We start from the raw sequence: 15,867 nt of genomic DNA on the forward strand, positions 1-15,867 counted from the left end.
ATGACGTCACCCAGTTTGGGTTCCGCGCTGTTTGCGGCAGACATGAACATGAATCCCACGTCTAGCCAGACAGAACCGAATGAGCTGTTTTTTCCCTCCCGTGGCGGCGGCAAAGGCTTCGACAGAAGCATGTCCAGCTCCGACAGGTAGGGACGACGTGTGAGAAACGCGTCGCATATTTGTTGTACCGCGTTGTGGCGCCGAAACGGCAGCCTTGGTGAGTTAAGCAGGCAAACGTGGCTGGTTGGCTCGCTTGCTCCCCGCAAATTGCTAGCAGCAGATAACATCACTTGGACAAAAAGAATGACTGACGTCTTTGAAAAGGAAAACTGTGGGAATTGACGTCACACAATTATCTCCCGATCCTTTTGTAACTTATTTTTCATCAAAATCGTCAAAACGGTGGTCGTATTTTAATAAAATTCCATTCGTCGTTATAGGAGTCATCTTTCGCTGATGATAAAGAATATATGACAGCAAGTACTGTTATATTGTCTGTCTAAATGTGTCGGTGCACCTTATGACACACACATGTAGACACTGTATTTTAGCCAGTCTCAGGCATTTTCCATCATTTGTTGAGGAAGTCCATTGATTGATGGAGTCCGCCTGATGACAACACAGAACAGGAAGTCCATGATTTCTTCTGCCACGTGATGACAGCCTTACTCATGCGACTTGCGACCCTACTGTCAGCTGCCTCCCGGGCATCGTTGCGTTTTCCTGGGGAGGGTCGGCCTCACCCATCCCACCGTCCTCCCCCTCAAGCGCACCGACAGCAAAACCTCTGCGGAGGGTTTTTTTTTTTTTTGAAGGAAGGAGATCCCTTAGTAAGCGGATTTCCTGTCCTGCCTCCACAGGAACAGCGGCAACAGGTACCACAAAGTTTATAATCCTCAACATTCAACTGTTTTGCCTTCATCCATTAACGTGAGTTTGGGCAAAAAGTTTTTAAACACATTTTTTTAATGAAGATGAAGGCTTTGTGGAACCTGAAGTTGCCCCATTGACAAAAATGCCTGCACAGAAGCAGCGTGGGGTCGCTCTGAGCACATTGGGCATATCTGATGGCACCAAGCACTGAATACAAAAAAAAAAAAATAATCTCACTCTTTACCATTTCACATTCTGGGGAACTATTATATTTCAGCGGAAGTGGCGACGAATCCCTGGACGGCCTCACGAGCCGCATACCTCGCTGCTGCCCCCTGACACCATCACTGTCACCCCAAAAACGCACCACCAGCCAGTCCCAAACTGTGCCCCCGCTGCTGAGAACCAACAAGAGAACCATCTACACAGCCGGCAGGCCCCCCTGGTACAATGTCACCGGGACCACCTTCAAGGAGGCCTTTGTCATCGGTGAGAGAGTTGAGATTGTTCGGTAAAAATATTAGAAACCCCTTCGGGGTGACGGTGTCTGCGTCATTAAACCTTAATCAACTTTACAGGCCTTGCTGGGCAGCGAGATGCTGATGCGCTGCAGCAGCTCATCCACAATGCTAAGTGCTGTGTGAAAATACCATGACCGTGTCTCAAATAACGTACAGTAATGTTCTCCTGTGCCTGCTTGTGTCCACCCCCCCCCCCCCCCCCCAAGCTGTGTCCATATGTTTAAGCACTGTACACGCACGCAGGCATGTTCACGGTTCGTTTCGCTGCTGCCGGGTCGATTGTACGATGTTCATCAGTGCGTAAAACCTCCCACGAATGCACTTTTGTCTTTTACTCCGAAAAAAAAAAGATTAAATACACAATCTGTTTATATGACTGTTTTGATGATTTCGGCAGTGGTGATCGCAAGGAAGGTGATGGCATCATCATGACAGAATCGCTATAGTAGTGTTGGATTTAGTGTCATTTGTATGACATCTTTGCAGGTGTTTTATTTTATTTTTTTCCCTCTCCCCCCTCTTAACGTTCTATTCAAGTCCATGAAAGTCTTCCAGTATGGCTTGACGCGGGTATGGCTGTATGAAGAGTTTCCATTCAAGTCAGTGCTGTTCTTTGCGTAGGTCTGTGTGGAGGGAGTGCTTCTGGCAAAACAACCGTAGCCAATAAGATCATCGAGGCGCTGGATGTTCCATGGGTGGTTCTGCTTTCCATGGACTCCTTCTACAAGGTACTCGACAAGTGCCGTGTGTCGTATCGAATGTGGAGAAGTCTACACACCCCTGTTCAAATGTAACAGAAGTAATGAGACCAAGATAAGTCATTTGAAAACGTGCCACCGTTCATGTGACCTCGAACCTGTGCAACTCTTAAATGAAGTCAGCACGGTGACCCCAAATAAGGTGTTTGTGTGTGTGTTTTTAAAAAAATTTTTTACACAAGGTACTGACCAAAGAAGAGCAGGAGCTGGCAGCCAACAACGAGTACAATTTCGACCACCCAGACGCCTTCGACTTTGAACTGCTGGTCAATGTCCTGCGAAAGCTGAAGAAAGGCAAAAGCATCAAAGTGCCCGTGTATGATTTCACGTCTCACTCCAGACGCAAAGAATGGGTATGGATCACATGTGTCACTTTTCACATTCAAACACAGTTCAGAGCAAGTGGGAATTCAGGAAAAAGTGTTTCAAGAATTGCAATCGCGTGCTAAGAATATGTCATCATTTTTCATCTGAGATTGAACATTTTTGACAATTTTTAACACCCCCCCCCAAAAAAATTGCCGTTTTCATCAAAATTGGTGGACGTGCTTTACATTTTGCGTTCAATCAAATTTTTCATCAAAATTATCAGTTTTGTGATTCTTCTTCAGAAACTTTTTTTTTTTTTTTTAATGGAAATCACATTTTTCTAAATGTTTTCCCTTTTGTTTTTATTTACTTGTTGGCTTCCAAGTAATGATTTTTTTCTCCCCCAAAAATAGCTTATTTTTTGGGGGGGTCACAGAAACATTTGTTTTTGTCAAAATATATATTTTTAATCTGTCTAAATAATATCCTCATTTATGTTTCATTTTTTGATAATTTATCATCAAATTGTTGTCTTTTTTTGCTTACTTTTTTGTGGGGCCAAGTTTCAATGGTATATTTTCATTGAATTCATGAAAATATTTTTTAATAATTGCCACTTGATTGTCTTTTATTTTGTCAAAATTGTCAGTTGTCATTTATGGTTTCAATCAAGCTTGTCAGTTTTGGACATCCTTTTTTTTTGTCAACTTTCATTTTTGACCATTTACATCAAAACATTGCATTTCAGCAGATCTTTTCCATCGTGTTGGTGAGGTGTGGCTCTAAAAATCTGTTAAAATGTACAATTTAGACATATGACACACAGATACTAATTGTGCTGGCGAAAGTGAATCTTTCTACTCATCTACACTTTGACATTACGACTGCCTGTATATAGAAAGTCAGTAACATAACATTTTTTATTTCAAAATAACTTGTAGAGTAGTCGGTCTAATCATCATTGCTCCCCAACGTGTCACCAACATCGTGTACAGATTTAAAAGCCCTCCCAACAGCACTTCTTCCATTGATGTGCTAAAGTGCTAATTATCATAGCATTCGCGCCAAGCCCCCCTCGCGCACACACGCGCGCGCCCAAACTCGGCAGCGACGACTGTTCTCTATTTCTTGGCGATGTAATTTCATGGCTGAAAGGCACAATGCCACATGGGAAATGGCTAGTCCGCACTCACAAATCCTTTTATGGGCGCTTTGGAGCGGCTGCTGGTAATTAAAAGCCTGAAACAACCCCCCCCCCCCCCCCGTGTCTTCCCTAAAGGGTGCCGCATGCTCTCTTTTTCTCCTCCTTCTTCTGCTGCTATGGTCCATCAGGAACTTCACTGTGGTTCAGGCGGTCACGCTTGAACGTGTTGAGTACGCACTAAATCAGGTGTGAGGAGAGGGTGCATTCACACACACACTCACATACTATATATATATAGCGGTCGATAAACACTCATCGGTTTCTTTACAATTCACATCAAGATTGCCGGCCGCTTTGTCTCTGCTCGGCTGCGCGCTGTTGGTCAGCTTTATCGACTCCCACGCGACACTGATCGAGAACTGGCTGTTGACGGCATTGTGCGCTCACCGCCATTTTCTCCTTGGAGCTGCGGTATCAACTCTTTGTCACATTGGCTGAATTTGATTTTAAAAAAAACACACACATTGATTTAGGGGTAGGGCTGAGTGATTTTGTAATCCGAACCGTACGTTTAAAAAAAATAAAAAAAAATTACCCCCCCCCCCCTGCCCCCCCGCTCATTAATATGCGATTACCGGTACTTTTTTTCTAGGTCTATATCCCCTGTCATTTTTTTCAACAAACCCAAGCAATGAATCTGCGTCACAATAAATAATATCAGATTTATTATCCAGAAATAATTTGGTTATATCTCCTCCTTACACTAAAATAAATCAAACCATAAATTAATTTGAAAGACGGTTTATTCTTGTTCTTCAGTTGGGAGTGAGCTTATTAAACACTTGGACTTGCAGACACGTCACAAAATTCTACCAAACAAGCACAGCTTGTAAATTTAGATGACAACAATAATGCATAACGTTCCCTGCTTATGACTACTTTTTTTTTTCTTCTCCTTCCCAGAAAACTGTGTACGGCGCCAATGTTGTCATCTTTGAGGGAATACTGGCCTTTGCCAACAAGGAACTGCTCAAGGTTTTTTTTTTTTGTGGAAGCTATCTTCTTTTATAGCGGTGTGTTCCGCCTACACCGTGTGTGCGTGCGTGTGCCGTTTGTGAGCTGGACTGTGGCGATAAGGCCGTCCGCCTCCCATGGGAACTTCCTCCATCACAGTTAATAACGACCCGTGTCTGGGCGGTGATGAATGGCGCTTAGTGGACATCCGTGCGGACTAGTTGCAGAGATGGGAAATGGAAGGATTTGGTAATGAGGCGCACCGCTGGGCAAAAGCGTTGGTGCTCGTGGGCCACTTCATTAGGTACACTTGCACGCTCCCGATGACTCGATGAGTGAGACCAGCGTCGTGTCCCTTGAGATCCTACCGCTTTCTGGATTTGATTCCACCTGACTCGACCTGGATAAGTCGCCACTTATAGACAAGGTTGAACAACTTCTATATTTTGGGGAGTCGACATCCACTATGCGATGACTTCATCGATGTTTGACAGTCACTCAAGTGTAAATATTCAGAGGTTAGCTTAGCTTAATTTGCGCTTGTGTTGAACTGAAATGCTCGTGCCAGAATATTCGCAACACACCACAGCTGTAATTCAATCTTAAATTGTCTCACTCCTTGCAAAGCTCCATCTTGTGGCAGGCGGCATGATTAGATTTGCATTATGCGCGACGTCCTTGGCTCATTGCGCGACTAAATTAGACGCACACCAGCCTCGGGGATCCTTATGCAAATCACACGATGGTGCCTTTTTATCTGGCCGCGCAGCAACTCCTCATTTTTTGGTTCGTTTTGTTCCTCGTCGTCGTCAGAATTCATTTTTTGCACATTGATTCAATTATTTTTTTACTTTTATTTTGGCAGGATCACTTTTTAAAGAGAACAAAGCAGTTGTTAATCTTCATTTTTTTCCCCTTAGATTAATTTTTCTTTATATTGGCAAGATGAGATTCGCCCTATATATGAAAACTATTTGGAAATAGGCCATTCATTGAAGGTGCGCCTTATACTCCAAAGCACCTTATAGTGCGGAAAATACGGTCATTAACCATGGCCAGTATGGCCAATACGGTGCAAATATGTCTGTAATTTGTGATTAAAAATTAACATGTTGACAAATCCTTTGCGGGGCCAGCTGCTGGACATGAAGGTTTTCGTGGACACCGACTCCGACATCCGTCTCATACGCCGGCTGAAGCGGGACGTGTCGCAGCGCGGGCGGGACATCGGCGGCATCATCAAGCAGTACAACAAGTTCGTCAAGCCGGCTTTCGAGCAGTACATCGAGCCCACCGTGCAGCTGGCCGACATTGTGGTGCCTCGAGGTCCGCTCAACTCCACTGGAGGTTATTTCGCGACTTTGAAAAAGGGGGGATGGTGTCATGAGATGCTTTTTGTGTCCGGGCCGCAGGTGGCGACAACTTTGTGGCGTTGGATTTGATCGTTCAGCATGTACACAGTCAGCTGGAGAAGGTACCGCCAAATATTCTGCACAACTTCCACCAAGCAGTACTTGAGTACATTTTTCTTTGTGTGCGTATGTGCACGACCCACCCACCCTGCCTGGCTGCGTGACCATCCCAGCGTGAGATCACCGTGAGGTACTAACTCCGACTTTGCTCTCCCGTTAAAACTTTTCAAATGAAATCTGACACCAAGTCACTTAACTGGGTTTCAAACAGACGTTGAGACCAAAAATTCAACTCGTCGCTGAAGCATCCATTTGTGGCAGAGATTTTCTTTCAAATTGAATTCTCCCGACATGAACGCAAACTCCGTTTCATATTTTTTCAAACAAGAAGTCTCCTAATAATGAAAATCTCATGTCAGTCTTTCAAGCTAACATTGCTAACAAGCTAACAATCCCAGGTTGAACTTTTAACATTGAATTGTCTTTGTAAACTTAGACTCCCTGATGTTGAAGTAATCTTGATGTGTGGTCACCACCACTGGAGCATAAAGTAAGCTCACATCTTCATTAAAAATAATAATAATAATCATCCACTGTGAGGGTGTCGCATCGCTTCATATGTGGACTGAAAACAGTTAGTGCGGGCTACTCACTCAGTTTAACATCAGCCATTTTTTTAGCTCACCTTTGCTTGAAATCTTGTAATTTTAACTGATGTTTTTGTTTGTTTTCCTTTTTGTGTCGATTGTGTTGTTGCGTGCTCAGAACGGTGCAACATAACATCACAATAATATTTAGACATATTAGACAATTTAGACGTCATTTGAAAGCGTTTCCAGGTGTCTATGACATGCATTTGGCTAAATAAATAAAATAGCGGTCTAACAGGATTGTAATGTTAGACACTTAGTGGTTCATGAATAGATATATTTTTTAATGAAAGATAATGGATGTCATTTTCAGGTCGGCTCTGGCGTCGGCTCACCAAGGTCAGCCGCTACCCGACACCCTGAGCGTCCTGAAGAGCTCGCCGCAGGTGCGCGGCATGCACACCATCATCAGGTAGCCAGCGCTCTGGCCAAAGATCACCTTTTGTCCTTTTTGACTACCCCACTCCTCTCATCTCTTCTTTAGGAACAAGGAGACCAACCGTGACGAGTTTGTCTTCTACTCCAAAAGATTAATGAGGCTCCTGATCGAACACGCCCTCTCTTTCCTGCCTCTCCAGGTCGGTGTTTGTTTCCCTATGTGTCTTTATTTGCCCATTTAGCAGCAAGGATAACTGCTTGTTTTTGTTTTGTTTTGGTTTGGGGGTTTTTTTGTTTTTGCGTCTCCAGCCCGCATCTGTGGAGACGCCTCAGGGTAGCGTCTACCACGGCAGGAGGCTGAGCGGTAAAAGAGTAAGTAACTCTTTTCCTCATTTAAACTTTAGAGGGAAATCTAATTGTCACTGCAGCGATGCGGGCCATATAGCCGCTCGTATTGACAATATCGTGCGACCGATAACAGCAAAAGAAGCATGAATGGTGAAAATGAGTCCAGCCGAAAAACAACATGCACCGCAATATAATACCCCCCCATGAATTTTGGCTTGATTTTCACTTCAAACATGATTTGGTCATAGAAGACTCCCCGCTATAATTGTTAAAAGAAGTCTTTCATGACATTACATCAAAAATTCAAGAAAAATGTATGAACGTGCTTGAAAAGACACTGAAAGAGGATAATATTAATGAATGAAAACATCCCTACTAATGCTTTTCGCCTTTTAAGTTGCACTCTGTATTAAATGCTCTTTTTCATGAAAGGATGATGTAATGGCGCTATCTCGTGGCTGTCAAAAATACTTTTTTTTAAAATTTTCTTGCCATATCTGCGATTTACACTCGGTTACGGCTGCAGCTTAGAACAAAAATGAAAAGTCTCCTTCATGCATATATTGGACAAAAAAATTGGGAGAAAGATCAAAGGTGACCATTGTATGAGTCAATGGACAGAAAGACGGTCCCGCCCGGACCCAAGCCACGGCCTGGTCACTAGTCAGTGCGTGGGCACCAATACACAAACCGTAGACAGCCAATGTCGTGGCAAATATCGACAAACAAGCATTCGCATTCACAGCTGCATCCAGGTTTGAATCGTGTTGCTGTTTAGATCACAGGCGTGTCCATCCTAAGGGCAGGCGAGACAATGGAGCAGGCACTCATGGCTGTGTGCAAAGACATCCGACTGGGGAAAATCCTCATCCAGACCAACCACAACACAGGTGAACCTGAGGTACGTCGCCTCTGAACCACCACTACCGCCATATCCTCATTGTACAGTATTCTGTTATCAACTTCAGATCAAATTTTGAATGATTAAAATAAGATAAGTTTTGTGTTGTGAGTGCAGCTGCACTACCTGCGGCTGCCCAAAGACATCAGCGAGGACTTTGTCATCCTGATGGACAGCACCGTGTCTACCGGGGCCGCGGCTCTCATGGCCATCAGGGTTCTGCTGGTGAGTTTGCTGATTGTGCTTCATACTCCCAACCAGCAGGGGGAAGCACCTGCGCCTCAAAGAAGAAACCTAACTGAGGGTTTGGTCGGGAGTGGGAATCACCAAGCAGGAGGGGGGAAAAAAACCCGAGCAATGTTGACAAATGAATGAATGTTGTGAAATATTTTGTTGTATTCTACGTTTGACGTTTGCGCTGATGTGGAAAGGACCACGACGTGGCGGAGGACAAGATTTTCTTGCTTTCGCTGCTCATGGCAGAGATGGGCGTCCACTCGGTGGCCTACGCCTTCCCCAAAGTGCGTATCATCACCACCGCCGTAGACAAGGAGGTCAACCACCAGTTCCACATCATCCCCGGCATTGGTGAGAGACTCCCAAGAAAAGAAAAACCTCGATAACGTGATGGTTGCTTTATGTTCACATTTGTGTGTGTCTCTCTCTCTCTCTCTCTCTCTCTCTCTCTCTCTCTCAGGTAATTTTGGCGATCGCTACTTTGGCACCGACGCCCCTTCCGACTGGTGCGAAAGTGACGACGGGATGGACTTGTGACGGGGGCCCGATAGCAAAACATCGCCACGCCTCCCAGGTCCACAAGACGTATACCAACAAATAATGATTTTTTTAAAAAAAATCAAGTAATGTATTAATGTTCACATGCTTTGTTTTGATTATGTAAACAGCACTTGACTTTAAAAGGGACAACTTTATTTAATTGTTGTGTTCAATCTACATTGGGCTTCATCTTCGGAGTAGGTGGCTCAATTCTTTAGTCCAGCCCATCGAGAATTTAGATTATCTCCAGACTTTTTCAACTAAATCCATGTGGATTCCGCAGTTGTTTATGATGGAGGTTAACATCTCTTCCTTTACCATAGCAACCCCGGATTGCCTCTTTTAGTAGACTAGCCTGAACGGCTCTTCTTTTGCTTTGAAGCCCAAGTTCTTTTAGCGTTTAGCATTTGCTAATTGCTTGAATATTTACCAGTGCCTATTTGTTGTACTTTAAGGAGCAATTCAGAAAATTTTAATGACTTGAAAAATTATGAATAGTTTGGATGTGAATTACAGAACTATTTGTTTTTTGTTTACTTTTATTGTGTTGAATAGATTTTATGGTGCCTTTCATTGTTGTTGTGAGATTTGGAACTTTTACGACAATTTTCCATGAGCCAACATTTTGTCACAAAATGAAGGTTATTTCTGTTAATTCTGCTGTTAATTTTTATTTGAGCTGAAATTGAAATTGAATGTTCTATTCTCTGCGTTTACATAATTTCCATTATTTGGAATGCCAACATGTTGCGACCATATTTGCTAACATTTTCAAGGTTTTAATCGTATTTTATAATTGACTGACTGACAGCCACATCCTTCAAGCGATGTTATATTTTATATGATGGCATTTATTTTTGTGAAACCGCAAAGATATGAGACCAGAGCACACTTGAAGGGAATTCGCCCCTCCTGAATTGTTAGTTAAATAAAACCTTTTTTTGTTAATATTTTTGTTTTATTTGTCATCAACATCCATCCATTTTCCGAACCGCTTGATCCTCACTAGGGTCGCGGGGGGTGCTGGAGCCTATCCCAGCCGTCTCCGGGCAGTAGGCGGGGGACACCCTGAATCAGTTGCCAGCCAATCGCAGGGCACACAGAGACGAACAACCATACACGCCCACACTCACACCTTGGGACAATTTAGAGCATCCAATCAGCCTGCCAGGCATGTTTTTGGAATGTGGGAGGAAACCGGAGCACCCGGAGAAAACCCACGCAGGCCCGGGGAGAACATGCAAACTCCACACAGGGAGGCCGGAGCTGGAATCGAACCCGGTACCTCTGCACTGTGAAGCCGACGTGCTAACCACTGGACTACCGGGCCGCCCTTGTCATCAACACGTGCTCACCATTAAACTCAAAATTAATTTTCTTTTGACAAGACTGCTGTTTAAAAATCTGCAATATTGTCCACCAGGGGGCAGAACACTTTCCGAATACAGCGGAAGTGACGAAGTTCGCCTTGGCGTGTGGACTTCCAGTTTTGTAAGAAATAATTACAGCGGCGTGTGTTGTGCAATTAAAAATTCCGGTGTTTAAAGGTAGGCGCTCTTACATATTTTATCGCTCAGGTTAAGAACTAAGATTATTATTTTTTGCTGTGAATGAGAATTTCCTGTGTTGCATTAGAATTCTACGAAAGACTGAATTTCTACTTTCAATATAATACCACTTTGAATGTAATATGCTGTTGCTGTCGGTATCGGAATAAGCTTCGGACAGCTTTTTGTTTTATCGGACAGCTTTTTGTTTTATATTTGTGGCATTTAATATTTTACAACTAATAAAAGTGTTGCATTGTAATTTTTTTTCAAGTGGGATTCGACGGACTTTGCCAGAGACCATTGAACGCATCATCAGCCTCAGCAGAGTGAGGTTTATCAGAGAGGTACGTAAACATTTCAATACTTTAATGACGTTTATTCAACGCAGTGCTGATTTTGTTATTTGAACATTTAGAGCGAATACCCAAATATAAAACTGGCTTCTTGCAGCACGTATTGATAGAATTCCCACTTGCGACGCTCTGGTGCAGCTTCGTGACGTTCCAGTTTTCGTGAAGCCCCACGTGACGCCGACATGTCATTCGGAAACACCAACATTTAAAGTCGGTCTATTGTCTTTGCAAACACTCGTTTGTCACACGAACACCGTGTGCGCTAAATCAAAGTTTTGCTTACATTGCAGTGAATGTATTTATTCACCAGTCTTACAAGTTAAAGGAATAAACGACGTAACGTCACTTATTTGCAGCCTAGACTGACTGGAGTCACGTTGAGACGCCTCAATTAAGTGTTCTCCTCAGTTTAGCGTTAGTCAAACTCTTATTTCATCAGAGCTCACAATGATTGAACATAAATCTTTATGAACCTGTACTTAAGATATGTATGTTTTTTTTTGTCACCTATCCAATGTTGTTCAGAAGATTATTTCATAAACTACATCCTCTTTTTCTTTTCCCAGAGTGTCACTTGTTCCAAAAAGCACGTATTTAATGACAATGTTATTGCTCTGTGTTCTTTTGTTTGACAGGATGGCGGGCCTGTGGCGGTCCTACCAGGCCCTGATGGCAAGGCGCCCCTGGACGGTGCAGATTGTGACGGCAGGTGAGGAGAACATTGCCTTGCACACTGACGCAGAAATGCAGACCTACCTTGACTTTTACCTCAACAGTAATGATCTTTAGAGAGTCAACAAAGAGGAAAGAACTTTGAACGCAACATGCGCGCACATTTGTACACAATCATGCTGAGTGGCTGCACCACAGATTAACATTCTCCAAGGATAAAAGTATTGTTACACGTCATAATCAAAGTCGGACATGGCACCAGTCCTCTCATATGAACTCCAAACATTTTGGAAAAATATGGAGATTCATAATTACTTTGACAGAAATGTGCTGGGGTTTTTTTTGTTGTTTTTTTTAATTGGTATCAGTTCAGTCCTCATGCTGTACACCTTTGGACCACTTGATGGCGCCATAGTATTTTACAGCTCTGGCTCAAATAGAATGTTTTTTTTGGGGGGGATATTAAAAAATAGATTATATAGACAGTCCCTCTAACTCTGACTGAACTCTTGTTTGTTGAATTTGTATTTTTTTGTTTGTTTGTTTGTTTGTTTATTTCCAACATCTTTCAAAAATGGTTTAGCCACTTATGCTACTTGGCTAATGACATGTTTCAAATAAGAATAATACAGAAAATATTGTACCGGTACATAAGTAGTGAGGATCTGAGGGGAATGGAATCATCCTGTAATTGACTATCATCAAATCAAAATTCCTTATGTGGCAAAGATGACATTTTACTTTTTTTTTTTTAAATAAATCTGGTTATCCCATTAATATACTGGGAGTCCCAAAAACACTCTGTGATTTCTTGACGTTAGGATATCTCAAACAATTCCAATATGTTGGTAAAGATTGAGTCCACAGATTCCTTATCAACAATACTTGAGGGGAAGACAAGAGGTGAAGTGGCAGTAAAACAGACCGAAATCCAGATAGCAGGGCAATCGAGACTCATGATCGTAAAGTCTTTTAATGTTAGTTCACCTGTGGTGTTTTGATGTTCATGTGGAAGCCGGTGCGCGTTTGTGCAGGCTCTCTGGTGGGCATGGGCGACGTCATCTCGCAGCAGCTGATCGAGCGACGTGGACTCGCTCAACACGATGCGCGGCGCACCGCCAAGATGATGAGCATTGGATTCTTCTTTGTGGTGAGGGTCCGAACCCCTGCCCGTGCGTGTTCACATTTGCCTCTGTTGGGAATTATTCCCCAGCCACTAAATCATGAGGCGGCCATTTTGCAACGCATATTGAAAATGAGGTTAACGACCCTTGGTAACCAGCCTAGGTTTAGAATTTCATTCCATACTCCCTAATTACCATATAGGGATTTTTATTGCAATTAGTGGACAATGTAAAAATCCCCTTTCCACCGTTGTTGACATTTTAAGCATTGCTTCCTGTGACTTCCTGTCTGAAGGGCCCGGTTGTCGGCAGCTGGTACAAAGTTCTGGACCGCCTGGTGGCCGGAGGAAGTAAGAGTGCGGCCATAAAGAAGATGCTGATTGATCAGGTCAGAAGTTGTCATCACGCTGGACTCAATTAAAAAAAAAAATCAAATCTAAATAGCACCCTAACAAATGATCCTTTCTGTCATTTTGTGTCCAGCTGTGCTTCGCCCCGTGTTTCTTGGGGGCCTTCCTGTCTCTGTCAGGAGTTCTGAACGGGCTCAGCGTGGAGCAGAATGTCGCCAAGCTGCGCCGGGTGAGACATTTGTCATCTTTTTTTTAATATATTTTTTTTACCCACTTACTCCATAATTCCATGTTTTTGACGTAAGAGGAAAAACCTACATAAGCACGGAAGGAACAAACTCCTCACAGAAAGTTCGATGCCAGAGCCTCACGAGAACACACCATGACGTATTGACCAAAGCGTGTCGACCGATATAATGTGGATATTTAACATTGCGTCTCATCTACAGTACAACTTGCTGAAGTCCTTTCATTGTCGCATTTTTTATGACCTGTCACTCTTTGTCTTTGTAATCATGCCAAAAAAACTAAAGTAACTTCACCATTGCAGCCAATACAAAAGTGTTAGCTCACACTAAATTGTGTGTGTATGTGTGTGTGTGTCTGTGAGCGTGTTTGTATGCCAGCCGTTTAAACAGTGCTCTGCTCAATTATTGACGCTGGGAGGCGGGACACGTGACTGGTGATGTCACGCGGGACACTAAGCAAATGACAAAGAGGATGCTGATCAAACACACACTGGCGCTCTTGGAAATAACACGCACTTTGCTGATGTTTGACTGCCGGAAAATGGCCTCTGCTGATATTCACAGACGAATACTCGATTTGTTCCACATGAGACCTTTAGGTGGCGGTAATGCACATTACAAAGTTACCGTCGATCAACCGCGACGCAGGTCAAGCTTTTTTCAGGACTGGAGAGGTTATTATTTATTTGAGCTTGGTTAAATTTTGATTTTGCATTATTAAACATGGGAGGTGCACATATTGTTTTTGCCCCCTCGGGTTGCCATCCTCACATTTTACTTTTTTTAATTGGGGCCTGCTTGGTGAGTGACATGGGTGTCAGTGATTGTTTGTGGAGAGTTACTTGGCTGTTAAATAGCTAACTCATTTAAAAAAATAAAATAAAATCATGACATGTTCCACTGTAGGTAGCAGTAATTTTTATATCATAAGTAAGCTTTTTTTTTCACCGCAGCTCAATCTGCTGGTGATTCACTGCCCCCATTTGGACCCATTGCTAGCAGACTGTAGCCACCAACCCATAAAATAATTCAGATTACTGCCGTTCCAAATATTTAAACCCTCTGCTGTCGTCGGATTGTTGGAAACAGTTGCGTACGAAATAACGGGTACAGTGTTGCCTTTTGTGAAGACGCGTCCTTGAACGTAACGTTTCACCGCCTCGTTGTAATATTGTTCGCCGTTCTCAAATCATGTTGACGTCTGCAGTGACGCGCGAAAATAATCCAAATGGAAACTGTCGGGTGATAATTAGAAACATGTTTTACACTGTGAGCAAAGTCTTGCATGCTCAACTTTTCATTTTCTCCCGTGCACGCCGTGACCTTCAACAGCATGACATGCGCACCTTGCACGCATGCGTGTGTATGTGTGTTAACGTTGTTATTGTGATGTCATCACAGGACTACACAGACGCGCTTATCTCCAATTATTATGTAAGTTTTTCAGTCATTTCATTTCCTTGATTTAAAAGTCAACGTTGTTGTTGATGTGTAATTTGTGTTTTGTGTCAGCTGTGGCCGCCGGTGCAGATCGCCAACTTCTACTTCATTCCACTGCATCACAGGTCAGCATCGTACTCCGCGTTCTCCGTTTTAGTGCACCTTGCCCCTTTGTCTCCTCACAGATCAAATTTGTCTCACACAACAACCAACATCGTAATGGTAGCTGAGCCCAATGCCGTGCGTTATTTCCAGAAATTTAATTATAATCCACAGTCTCCACTTTTCTGCAGTTGGCCCGTTATCTCGTCTAGGATAAATCAACAGGCATGGCAATGTTAGCTGATCTCATTGCCGTGCCTCAGTTTTGGTAATGAATTATGAATTATAGTTCACGGTCTCCATAATGCCCTTAATCTCCTCATGGAGAAAACCCATCTCACAAAATAGTCTTAACTGACCTCGATGCTATGTGTTAGTTTTGGAGGCTCTTGTGTTAATACTCCACTCCACCTTTGATCCACTTTGCCCTTATTCTCCTCTAAGGATAAAATTATCCCACGAATGATCAATTCGGGAGAAATCTTTTTATTTTTGAGTGTTTTGAATTTGAAGAACTTTGTGACACTCTCAGGTTGGCTGTGGTCCAGGTAGTGGCCGTGGCCTGGAACTCCTACTTGACCTGGAAGGCCAACGCCGCGTGATCCGCCACGACCACCATTTTGTTTATTTTTTTTGTTTGTTGTCGTTGATGCGACCGCTGCTCATCATCATTCAACTTGACCAGGCGGACTCACGGCTCCATGCCTGGATGGCACATTTAAGGCAAATAAGTACGGAAATTACACGCACACACATTCACTTCCTGGTTCGTGTGTCACAAAACTGTCTTAAGTTTTAGTTGTTTGTGTTCATGGTCGTCTTTGACAATTGCTGACACTGTGAATACTGCATATAGACAGAGGTCAATGTGAATAAAAAAAAATTTAAATATATTATCTACCTGAAATAGGTTTTGCAGCAATCCTTTAAAAGAAGAAAAAAA

General features: G+C 43.1%; 2 protein-coding genes across 3 annotated transcripts; both read left to right on the top strand.

Moving 5' to 3' along the window:
- Positions 1 to 10,033, top strand: LOC147187854 (uridine-cytidine kinase-like 1). 2 transcript variants are annotated; one of them, XM_086100830.1, is made up of 15 exons: positions 1 to 146; positions 1,151 to 1,362; positions 2,016 to 2,122; positions 2,335 to 2,505; positions 4,569 to 4,640; positions 5,756 to 5,945; positions 6,032 to 6,093; positions 6,205 to 6,221; positions 6,995 to 7,093; positions 7,166 to 7,259; positions 7,369 to 7,431; positions 8,186 to 8,308; positions 8,426 to 8,533; positions 8,740 to 8,896; positions 9,006 to 10,033. In XM_086100830.1, exons 1-15 carry the CDS (start codon positions 1 to 3, stop codon positions 9,080 to 9,082), a joined length of 1,698 nt encoding a protein of 565 aa, XP_085956956.1. In that variant the 3' UTR covers positions 9,083 to 10,033. The 2 variants fall into 2 exon arrangements, with proteins under 2 accessions (XP_085956956.1, XP_085956957.1); XM_086100831.1 differs by lacking the exon at positions 4,569 to 4,640 and having other exon boundaries at positions 31 to 146.
- Positions 10,034 to 10,555: 522 nt separating this feature from the next.
- mpv17 (mitochondrial inner membrane protein MPV17) lies at positions 10,556 to 15,817 on the top strand. Its single transcript, XM_086100120.1, has 9 exons — positions 10,556 to 10,632; positions 10,907 to 10,979; positions 11,624 to 11,697; positions 12,695 to 12,810; positions 13,080 to 13,172; positions 13,268 to 13,363; positions 14,784 to 14,816; positions 14,895 to 14,947; positions 15,457 to 15,817. The coding sequence occupies exons 3-9, from the start codon at positions 11,625 to 11,627 to the stop codon at positions 15,524 to 15,526; spliced, it is 534 nt and encodes a 177-aa protein (XP_085956246.1). The 5' UTR covers positions 10,556 to 10,632; positions 10,907 to 10,979; position 11,624; the 3' UTR covers positions 15,527 to 15,817.
- Positions 15,818 to 15,867: the final 50 nt, after the last annotated feature.

The sequence above is a fragment of the Hippocampus guttulatus genome, chromosome 20, assembly GCF_054856545.1.
Source record: "Hippocampus guttulatus isolate MCC_2025c chromosome 20, RoL_Hgut_1.0, whole genome shotgun sequence".
Lineage (NCBI taxonomy): Eukaryota > Metazoa > Chordata > Actinopteri > Syngnathiformes > Syngnathidae > Hippocampus > Hippocampus guttulatus.